Raw genomic sequence first — 12,217 nt, forward strand, 5'->3', positions numbered from 1 at the left:
AGAAATGCTTTACGCTAGGTTTGAATCACCCTGTGAGCACTTTTTCGTGTGATACATTTTCACTCAGAACAAGGCTATTTACAATCATCCAATTATATGTTAATTGTTACCAATTCATTAGTTAATTTTTACCTTGCTCAACGCAAGGCCAAGCGCAGTCACCTAGAATGATATAAGCCACATTTAACACAAGTTGGAGCGTAATTAAGCCAAACAAACATTTGAAGCGTGGTTGAATTGGAATTATGACATATATTAGTGGTAAAAATTTGCAATTGGTGTCAAATCATTTTAAAAATTTATAGTTTTTCAATCTGCTTTTCCACGGTATTTTGAGGATAATAATTTTCACTTTTTGCCTAAAAATCATCAATGGATTTGTGTACTAGAGCTAGTTGCGTAAAGGCAATATAGCATTATGAAAAGGATCGTCAGATGACCCGTTTTGCCTACGGACGTTATCGCTCATTAAAATGCACCACACAAGGAAGTCACTGACAATATTACTCATATGATCATGTATAGACCATGCTTACTCGTGTATAATAAAAGTAGTGTCTGAGCCCGTATCTCATCTGCGTTCAAGTAAGATTGATATGTGTTATTCACCGAATGAATAAGACATCTTAAATCGAGCATAGTCAAGATGAAACGCTGTTTTTATTATGATTTAAATAATTACAAATTTTATTCTGCCCACGCATGAGTGATAGAATTATAATAAACATTATAGTTGCGTTGTTATGCTGCCGTGAAAAGGTTTCAATATATGAAAATTTGTGACGTAATATGACTCTTTTAAACGTGTGGAAACTTTTAATAAATTATTTGTTCTGTGGGCTTGATAGCTTATATAGGTAGATGTAATTGTGAAGTGGCATACAAAAAAGTCTAATAGAAAAATGGCAAGTGTTTATTTTATCTTTTTGTTTTTGTTAGCTGGATCGACTTCAGGTAAGTTCCGCACCTCTGTTTTGGTGTAATTCCACTTTTTCGAATTTAATAAAAAACTCATCAGTGACTTCCTTATGTGATGCATTTTAATGAGCTTCTGGTCTGTGGTCAAAACGGTTAATCTGACGATAATTTTCATAATGCTTTATTGCCTTTACGCAACTAGCTCTAGTACACAAATCCATTGATGCTATTAGACAAGAGGTGACAATTTTTGTTCCTAAAATACCGAAGAAAAGCAGATGGTAACCCGTTTCAAATACTTTACAAATCATATTCAAAAATGTGTTATGAATAGTGTAATGTGTAGTTACATTCCTTCAAATTATAAAACCGTGATTTTTCTTTAAAAATATTAATAAAATGATTGAAATAGTTTCCTTAATTCAAATCATTGTCTAGCCTTGTTGAAAAAGTTTTGCAAAACGACATCGATCAAATAAATAAGTACAAAGGGGATTTCATGTATAAAGTTGGAATATATATGTATCACGACAATCTTCTTACACTTTTTTTTAGTCGCAACCAGCTTAGTTGAAACATGTGATGGACAAATTACAAATGTTGATATTTCAGTAAGTATTAGTAAATAAAGTTCATTGTTTGCGTATAGAAATGATTGTTATGTAAGGTCCCTATACTAATAATCAAACGTAAAAATGATTCAGATTATGAGGAGCCGCATAGTAAACAATTATAATATGATTCATTTAATTTGTCATGATAAGCTTGTCGAGACTATTTTCTGAGAAAACTGTTACCATTTATTCTCGGTACGTTTACTTAAATATATTTGTGTCAACATAAACATATTGCACGCCATTTTGCTACTGAAGGCTACTTAAGCGCTCATCGCCTTGCTTCTGTTAAATTTGTATGAATATAATTTCAAAAATCTAATTTCTTTGTTTTAGTTTGAAAGCGAAGAAGGTAAGCTCAACCTATTTTTATTGCTTAAATATTCTGGTATATATATAAAGTAGTGGGATTTAGAGGGCTTGCACAGTTCGCGCAAACCCAGTCTTGGAATGTCGTGATAATCAAGGAACCCGTCCTTGATTTTTTTGTTTTGTACGTTTGATTACTGCACAATATTGGACAAACTTCATATTTGGCGTTTCTATAGTTTGCTATTAGATCCAGGTAAAGAGTGTCGTGATAATGCATCTTACACAGTGGCATACATATATTCTGAAATGAGGGAATCTGTTGTTGATGAGTTCGATACAATAGAGAACTAGTTCCAAAATTTAAATCCCACCACACATTAAACACACATTAATCGTATTCTGTGGATAGTTGGCCTATGTTCACAATTTATCTCTCAGTTCTGGGTAATTCTGGGTTCGCTCGTGACTTAGTTTTCAGTGCACTGCTGAGTCTTTTAGCAATTTTACAGCTCCATTATAAGTCGGACTTCAATTGTTCCCTGTATTACGTCAAACATTGTTTTTCGGTATCTATGCTAAGGACGTATCTCTGTATACTTAGTATTTCCTGGTGTTTCAGGGCAGGCTTGTGACTTTACTTTGAAGCTTTCTTCTATTGAGTAATGAGCATATACGTAAATTTACCTCGAAATTCGCAGACTTAATAAGTGAACGCATGCCCATGACAAATTTTCATAAAAAGTTTACATAGATATTTTTCTGTACTCCTGAAGTATGCGCACCAAGATGTCGCATAACTGAACCCTAACCTGGTACACAACCTGAATTCAGGTTGTGCGCCATCTTGGTGCGCATACTTCAGGAGTTCCTATTTTTCATTGTCTTTATTTTTTTAATTTTATTTTTTCAGATTTAAGAAATCAACTGACAGAGCACTTCATTTCACTTCTGACTAGGAATCCAAGATTATTACATAGTGAAGTAACAATTCAGACAGAACTGGCACACATTCTAGGAAATACTGAATCCAAAACAGAAAGTCCACATAACTCTACAACTGGTAATTTGACAACGACACCAAAACACGTCGGATCCACTGGAAAAGTAGAGACTGCAGATTCCTCTAAAATCTTACCGACCTCTGACAAACTTACAGTTTCACCTTTATTCTCTGCTGTAGATGATACAGAAACCAAATTTGTGACCTCTGGCGTAACTTCCAACTTCGAAACATCGACGTACTTCACCACCACAAGTGTAGCTTTGACTACTTTGTCAGGTATTTTAAGCACTTAACTATCATGAGAGGTTACGTAATTTAACTTCTTATTTCTTTTCCTTTCTTTTCACTGGTGGATTCGTATGCATGCAATGCAATAGTGCTGTAGCAAGAATATTGGCGCATACTGATCGAATTATTTTTGTGTATTTCTGCGTAACTTCAATGAAAATGTAGTAAATGAAAACAATCCAATGAATATTCCGATCCTTCCAAAATGAGTAATTTCTAATATCAGTTGATACTTTTATACAACATTATTTTAATCAAAATTCGTTAATGACTGTCACATGACAAAATATATGAAGTAACTAACAGATAAGTCAGTCTTTAACAATAGTTTTGTTTACCAAATAAATGTTGTATTCTGCTAGCGTTTTTATTTCAACCATTGTGCTGATGATCTCGTATACCGTAATTTAATAATTCTGTAGCAAGAAAAGTTTATATATTAAAAGTTAAAGATTATAATATTCTAGGACAACATATCTAATCTGTGGCGTTTGGAATTTGAAATCGAGATGTGAGACCTGCGTTCGCAAGACAGTTAAATCTAACTCTTTCACCACGAAGCTATCGCGACCACAACTTTTCTAATATTTGGATCATTAAATCTAAATATTCACCAATAGCTTATGAGGTATATTAATGAATACTATAAATATGTAACTATGAAATTAACAGAATGCGATTTCACTTTCGATGGAAAATGCTTCAAGATAGTCAACCCGGAACCGAATTATAAATCAAACTTTGACAAAGCGAAAAGTTTATGTAAATCATGTTCCATGTCCATGGGAAATATCTACAGCCTTGAACATTACAACAAAATTCAGAAATACATAAGAGATTATATTTTGAACTCCGGATCAATCGGAAACCTATTTCTGTGGACGGGAATGCGATACAGGGTTAGTAGTTACAATTCAGTATTTTTTCCAAAATGCATAGAGATATAATTTACAGGTATATGTTCGATGATCTGTAATGTGAAGTATTGTATTGCGTTAATTTTGACATCGAAATTCAATTTGAAAGAGGCCTTTCCTATGAGGTATTCATAATGTTTGGAGGTGGAAATATTGACTGGAATATAATAACAAAACAGCTGTTTTGGCGAATAAATTCTTTACGTAAGAGAATTTAATTGTGAGACACGTGTAGACAAAAGTGTATTATAATCTAACAAGTATAAAATTCTCGGTCATTGAGCCTGTATTTTAATTATAACAAATGGCAGATTGTATTTTTTGAGATGCAATTCAATGAGGAAATAAATCTATATTCTATTCGTGAGATGTATCACTGTTGATTTTCATTATAGAAGGTATCATCTGTTCGGTTTTCAAGTTTCTAAAAATTTGTGCGGCCCGGCAATGACTTGCATCCTTTAATTTTGGCCCGCGAACGACAAAAGGTTGCCGACACCTGGTCTAATGGTTCCACTATACATACGATTAGTTAGAATATATGTTTGTCATCTGCGTTCAACAAATGATATTTGTCAACAGTCAATTTGCTGCTTGCTCTGATCCCTATTCTGTGCGTAGATGTGTGTGCAAGTGCATTGTCCCATAACCAGAAAGTAGTCTGAAAAACTGAGCTATAAATGCGATTCATATTAATATTTGTTCATTTCAATATCTCAGAACAAAGAAATACTTCAGACATCTGGGACAAAAAGCAAATTGTCAAATTGGCATATAAACTGGCCCAATACAGAAAAACATTACGAAAATATTGTGATCTGTGTGGACAGGAATGCAAATGAGGAAAAACAAGGGATTTTGAACTACTTGCCGACTAAAACTTCTGTTAATGGAGCACTATGCGAACGGTCCATGGTCGGAGATGATGTCGAATGAAAAACTTAAAAACATTTGATACGAACTATAGTAAGCACTCTAACAATAACTTCGAAAAACACTATATGGTGGATTTACAATATACTTCTTAAAGACGACGATTAACTTTAAGCTAAGGTCAATAGTGATTATAAGTACATCATGAACGAATGATTTATTGCAGAAAACCATTCCCACTGTTGTATCTACAAATTACCGCTAGATGCTATTTAAGATGTCATTTTCATCCACTTTGCGTTGAGGGAATTCCTGAAGGACGCCCTTCGAATGGTGGAGGTGGTCTTGCTAGCATGTCTATCGCTGCATAAACTCTAACAATCTTTTTCATATATATATTGTGCGTGCTTTCTTTATTTTATGGACGGTAAATAAACACTATGCCACTGTGCCCGAATCGCACAGGAGTTCAATCAATTTTCTATGATTTGACGATATTAAGATATTCTGTTTTTTTTTCTTTTTTTTTAAATTCAATTTTCTTAATGGTATAAGAGGCAGGCAAAAAGTTTTAAATGTAACATAAAAAGTGCGAGATGTCGGGATGTGAGATTTTTTATTTTAAATATGCATACATTCTTTTTTCATACCAGATTAAATTTTGTGTGAATCATAATAAAAAATAGAAAACTTATTTTTTGTATTAGTAGTTATACAGTTCAGATATCCCGTGGTCTATATTATTGGGGAAGGCAGTACTATCAGATACGAAGTGGAGTTGTTTATCATTTGCTGGAATGTTTTTTTATTGGTATCAATATTTTCTTCTGTCTTTTCCTTATGGAACTGGCCCAAATTGCTTTCGAATAATCTATTCAGTTAGCTCATTTGTGCCCTATAATAATATGATACTGCCTCCACGTACACACAAAATATATGTTTATTTGAAACATGATAAAACGTAGTTTGCAGTTATTTTTTTCTTAAAACAACCAAGGAAAGAGCTGCATGAAACAGGAGCAATAATCGCATGCCACTCGCTAACCGCGGGTTGGCCAGCCATGTTCTAGAGTTATCGGGTTGTGATAATGTAGCGAGTTTTTTTGTATGTGTATGCTTATCGGGTTCAGGTAATCTGGACCTTGTTTCGGCCATACTTAAAACAAAAATGTGTTGAGAACTTCATCTATAATTAAACTAAGGAATCTTTAGTTTATTAATTTTACGAGAAATGAAACAATATCACCTGCTTAAGCGAATGATTCTCCTCTACATTGTAAAATGTTTAAAAGATCTAACATACGAAGAGGAAAAATAACTTGTAAATTGAATATTTAAAACAATCTAATAAAATCTAGTTTTCTGATTTGCTTAGAATTGTGAAAATGGCCTTTTGATGCCTGCTCATCGAATATTTTAATTTCGTTATAACGTTTCAAAGCGGATGGAGACGGGGCCCGATTCGAAGAATATGATAGTAGTGTTGTTTTACCCAACTATTACATAATTACACGTAGTTGCAATATTTATTTTGGACACGATTCATCCATAATCCAATCCATTCTTCTTCTTATCGTTACAGAGCATCGGAGGAAATAGTTGGCAAAAACAGAATAATTAGCCACCGATTACATTCACGTTTTTATCGGTATTCATTTCATTGAAAATGTAAAGTAATATATGTAATTAATAAATTTTGCATAAAGGTAGTATTATATACATTAGATATATTTAACCTGGCAGATAACAGTGACGCATTCATATATTCAAAATAAATCTTTTAGTGTAAAATGTCAACCTATTAACATTAGTTAAATTTTGGGCACCACATAATGAAACTACCATTGATTCATTGTTTGTATACGCATTTCATTGGTCAAATTAGGCCATGCATATATTATTGAAAGGTCACAATATTTGTAGTAATATTACCTCTGGCTTCAATGTGGTGCAAATGAAAACACACATAGGCATTTAGTTCAATGAACACTCTGACGCATCCTGTCGCTTAATAGTTCTGATAGGTACGATAAAAAGACATTTGTGCATTGTGTTCTACTTTGTCAGTACAGCATTGGAGGCATCACGCTACAAACAAAAGATTTAGGTTGTACTTTCAGGCCAGAAAGAGTAAAAATGGAAACAACCTTCTTTCTTTTTGTATTATTTCTATTCAATTGGAAATGTTTGGGTGAGTTACAAGATGAAATTAGCATATTTGTATGACAATTATTTGGGTCGGTGTTGAAGCGTGAAAGCGACGTCATATAACGAAGTACACGCAATCGTTTTTGCAATCGTTGAGTAATTGAATCAAAATCTATATTATATTTTATGAAATTAGGTAATAGATCTTTTTTTCGCATTAGGATAATTGCGCTATACGTTATTATATTATATTATACGTTATTGTCTGGTGGTTAACGAGTCTGCTGCAGATTGTATATTAAATAGTTCATACAAATGACATCTTATATGGGGAAGATATGAACTTAAAGATATCATATTGAATTTTCAAGTAGCTAGTACAATCTATAGGTGATAAAATTGTTGACGTTTTAGAGTGTACTCATAAAATTACTTTTTGTTGACAAATTATTACTATAGTTACAGCCGCAACCAATTCAGATGAGTCATGCGATGGGCATAGTGCAGCGTTTGAAATTGTGGTAAATACTTATATTTAATTTGCTAAACTAAAACAAACTAACTTCAAATATTAAAAATTGGAAACACAGAAAACTACAAAAAATGAATTAAAAACTCTAGAACATAGATGTCCAACCTGCGGCCCGCGGGAGCAAAGTTGTTGAAAGCATTTAAAGAGAGTTTCGATTAATTGCAAAATTCGACGGTCTCTTTAAAATTTTGTATGCCTCCCGTTGACATTCGGGTAGAAGAGGCCCCAGAATATACGCAAAGAAGATAGAAAACTTATACTCTACAGTGAGTGTATCAATAATAATGAGACAAATGGTAATGCGTATTGCAGCGGCAATGGAAACAACGTATATGTGCAAATCTTTCTTTTCGAAATTGAAAGTTATGAAATCGGAGCATAGGAGTAAGCTGTCGAACGACAACTTGACAAGCTAGTTAGTTACGTTGTGAGGTACCAAAGCCCAAAGCTAGCCGTTAATATTGGACAGTTGAGCAATAACATTCAAAAGCAAGTTTTGCACTAGTTGAAAAAAAAAAGAATTGCTGACTTCGTGTTGTCCGGGTGCAAGTTGTGAAAGGGTGAAATCCGCAAAAGAATCCAGGCGTTTGATTTAGCGACGCTCAAATTCTAACGTAAATCGGCACTGGGCTGGTATTCTAGTTGGGTAAAAACGTTTGTGCTCCTGAAGTATCCGTATAAAGATGGCGCACAACCTGAACATAGTATGTGTACCAGGTTATAGTTCAGGTTGTGCGTCATCTTCGTATAAAAATACTTCCGGAGCGCCAAAACGTTTGCGGCCCGCAATGAATTTCTTCATGTGAAAGTGGCCCGCGACACTAACAAGGTTGGACATGCCTGCTCTAGACAATTAAAATTACTTGAATATTACAATATATAAATATTTACAGCTGCTCTATCCGAACATAACTTCGTACTGGCAAATTGGCTAATGTAATATGTTTTAGGTACTTCAACGATTTATCATCATTAAATATTTAAAAACTTTTATTTTCAGTCTGAAAGTGAACATGGTGAGATTTGACTCTATGATAAATGCTCAATAAACCGCTCAAAGATAAATAAAACAGTGAAAAATTTTGATATTTAGCTCGGTATGGTACTTTCCTATTTTTTTTTCATTACAATTCACACACACTTCAACATAAAGTATTTAAAACTAACATTTATTTATTTGGAGGATTGTAAATTGAGTCAATGAGAGATATGTATAAAGTGATCACCAAATCAGGAGTTGTAAGCTGTTAATACAATGTGATCTTGAATTTAATTTGTTGTCTGTCACCTTAGCTTTATCTCTGCTAAAATAAATATGAAGAAGTTCTAATTCTATTTCTTATTCTCGCACTTACTTCTTTGAAAATTTAAAAATCTAAATCACTATTACTGTGTTTTCAGATTTGAAAAGGCAACTGGAGGAAAAGTTCACGTCACTTTTGAGGAAGTATCCAAACTTGTTTCAAAGTGAAGTCAACATTCAAGCAACATTAAGAAACCCACATGCGACAAAGACATCTTTCACAACATTACCAAATTTTTCAACAAATGCTTCATTCAATGCGACAAACAAACGACCCTGCCAATCTACCGCAAATACTCACTCTATTAAACCTTTAACTGAAGCCTACAACAAAACAACCTCCAGTGTTACGACTTTCCCTATAACAACTAGAAACTTTATCTCCACTGCTGCATCAACTATGGAAACACTAACTGATTCAACCGAAACCACAGTTATTCTCACAACTTTACCAGGTTAGCTATTCTATGCATTGTGTTTGTTATGTAACTCACCTTTGCAGGCTGAAGTTGTATGTAATATGCACCATGCCTTTGCTCTATATGAGATTTGTGTTTACAGAAACTAATGCGATTTAAAAAAAAAACTTCTTCTTTCGTTTGGCAGACAGTATTAAATTGTATTTCCTCATATTTGATTTAAGATATATGTGGAGCCATATACAACAACACTTGCTACATTGCGATCCTTAGGCTTGGAGACTTCCAAAAGGCTGTGGAGTTATGCCAAGCTGAAAATTGGACTATGGCAAACATCTACAGTGCTGATCACTATGACATGATTGTCAACTACATACGACAAACAATTTTGCCTTTTTGGAATATGGAGTATATTTACTTGTGGACAGGAATGGAATATAAAGTAAGTGAACTTTTTTTACTTTGTGATAGAATTTACTCGATATAAAAACAGGAGGAGAAAATCCGTTTTGGGTATTTGTATTGACTAAATATTGAATCAAAAATGTTAATTTATGCAATGGGAAATTATATTCTATTTGAAACTTGTTAAATGCGATAAACTAAAAATAAGCTAGTCAAGGTGTACTAATTTAAAGCCTAATAACTTTGTTCCATTACGACTATTCGTATCATGCGTAATATACATATAATTGGATATAATGATAAAATAAAGTTCGACTAATTGTCATTAAGAAAACAACGCAAAAAATATAGCAATTATCTCATTATGCCAATTTTATCTTGTTAGTCAAAAATCTGTAATTTGAGCTACTTTCATTTCACCCACATAGTAATAATTTTGCCAATCTACATAATATAATTAGTGCATTTAAAATATTGCAAAACAGTAAATTTCCCGTATAAATTATTGCTTTCCTTGATTTATGTGAATATGTGAAAATTCAAATAAGAAGTTTGAAAACCTCTTCTTTGTTGTTTTTTACAGAACAATCAAGTGTATCTTGATTCTGGCGAGACAATTTCTTTACCTGCTGAAATATGGTACCCTTCTTTTCCTCAAGACACTGCTTTAAGCTCGCACATAGTTATTCGCATTGTATCAGATTCAGATTCGATTAGACAGGGACTTATGAACTATGAAGCTTCTCAACCCTGGTACGGGGCTTTGTGTGTAATGCCTTGAAAGGTTTATTCTACATTCCACAAACTGCTAAGAGCTCATGTGTTAACACAACAATCCGTTTTGATATACTGTCTATGCATATTTAATGCTGCATTTTAACTCAAATGTATTTCTGTGAGATTGTCAGACTTCTTCAGACAATTAGACTTCAAAAATGACAAGAAATTCACAATCCTGTAGTTTAAATGTAGAGATAAATAAACTTGAAATTAAAATCTTAAAGAGATTGTATACAATTTGGATATAATATTGTTAACAACCACATGATAAAGACAAACCTCTAAATCTTTAAAGGCATTCATATTTAATTTTTTAGTATGCATATCTTATATTATTCGGTACTTTTAGTTTAGTTTCTGTTGGTGGAATCGTCTAAAAATGATTGTACTTATGTCGACGAGCATACGTAGTGAGATTTGAGGATTCCAGTTATGAATCCAAAGTATTATTCAAATGCAATAAATATATTTTTTGAATTTATAAAATTTCTAATGTTAATTTTTACTTTTTATGGTTGCTTCAGATAAACTTTTAATTTAAATGATGTATGTGAACTTGCATGAAATCGAACACTCTTAAATTATTAATTTTTGTTAAAAAGTCGGAGCGCAAATAAATTTCATCGAAACGTTCTGTACTTGGAATTGTAACTTATATAAACTTAAGATATGGTTGTAATGATTTTACAGAAATAATAAACGTAAAAATATTAACAAATGTTAATGAAAAACGACTAATTACTGAGAGAATAATTTTACGGTAATTTGGAGCTTTTAGGGCTTAACAAACTTAATCTTAGCAACCAATCAGAAAACACATTTGTCTCAAATAAAACTATTAATACTATGAATTCTGACTGTGCCCATGCTCATTATATGTTTTGATCTAGAAATCAAATGACCCACATAGCTCTGAACACCGACAAAAAATTCGAAAATTCCAACTACTGAATGCTGAATTTTATAACGAATTATTTGTAATAATAAAAAAGTATTGCTTCAAAAAGTATTGCTAAAAACATTTTAAAAGTTAATGGTATTTTTTACTGCTATTAGTTTCACTCTTTTCTTCTTTTGTTTTTAATTGCACTTTCTACCATTTTGTTCAAATAGCTTTTCAGTTATTTCCTATACGTATTCTATGTATGTAAAGCAAAACTTAAATGAAGACTCGTTTCAATTTTGAAATTCAACCTGTCATTATGTGGCGTTTGGTGAATTTATGTTTGAGTTTTCTATTTGTAGCTAATGAGGTTTAGGTAATTTGGACATTGCCTCCATCATACTTGTACAGAATTGTGTTGAGTGCATCATTTAAATTTGGTCATTAAAAATATTAGGTTATTGATTTAATGGGGAACTTAACTATACCAATGTTACTGCTTAGGCAAATAGTTCCTCCACATTGTATACATTTTAAAAGATGTAATAAACGGAGGGAAAAATAAAGTGCAATATTAAAAATTAAATATTCGAGGAAAATTAAGTTTACTGTAATTACTGTAATAAAGAAAATAACCTTGTAATGACTGCTCATTGAATATTTCGATTTTGATATTCAACTAATGGTAACAGGACCCGAATCAAAGTTCTGATAAATATAGTAATACAATTACTCTGGATATTGTTAACCAAACTGGTAACATTTAAAGCATTCCTATATTTAAAATAAATGTTTTTAGTGTCAAATGTCAACCGGTTGACT

The 12,217-nt window shown here is 32.6% G+C and overlaps 2 protein-coding genes across 2 annotated transcripts; both read left to right on the forward strand.

Annotated features, from left to right (window-relative positions):
- The first annotated feature begins 837 nt into the window (after positions 1 to 837).
- LOC144425732 (uncharacterized) lies at positions 838 to 5,728 on the forward strand. Its single transcript, XM_078115288.1, has 6 exons — positions 838 to 954; positions 1,474 to 1,529; positions 1,869 to 1,884; positions 2,755 to 3,123; positions 3,808 to 4,034; positions 4,773 to 5,728. Exons 1-6 carry the CDS (start codon positions 903 to 905, stop codon positions 4,986 to 4,988), a joined length of 936 nt encoding a protein of 311 aa, XP_077971414.1. The 5' UTR covers positions 838 to 902; the 3' UTR covers positions 4,989 to 5,728.
- A 3,910-nt stretch (positions 5,729 to 9,638) lies between these two features.
- LOC144425838 (uncharacterized) lies at positions 9,639 to 10,513 on the forward strand. Its single transcript, XM_078115567.1, has 2 exons — positions 9,639 to 9,769; positions 10,316 to 10,513. The coding sequence occupies exons 1-2, from the start codon at positions 9,653 to 9,655 to the stop codon at positions 10,511 to 10,513; spliced, it is 315 nt and encodes a 104-aa protein (XP_077971693.1). The 5' UTR covers positions 9,639 to 9,652.
- The last annotated feature ends 1,704 nt before the right edge of the window (positions 10,514 to 12,217 follow it).

Source organism: Styela clava, chromosome 1, assembly GCF_964204865.1.
Source record: "Styela clava chromosome 1, kaStyClav1.hap1.2, whole genome shotgun sequence".
In the NCBI taxonomy this organism is placed as follows: Eukaryota; Metazoa; Chordata; class Ascidiacea; order Stolidobranchia; family Styelidae; genus Styela; species Styela clava.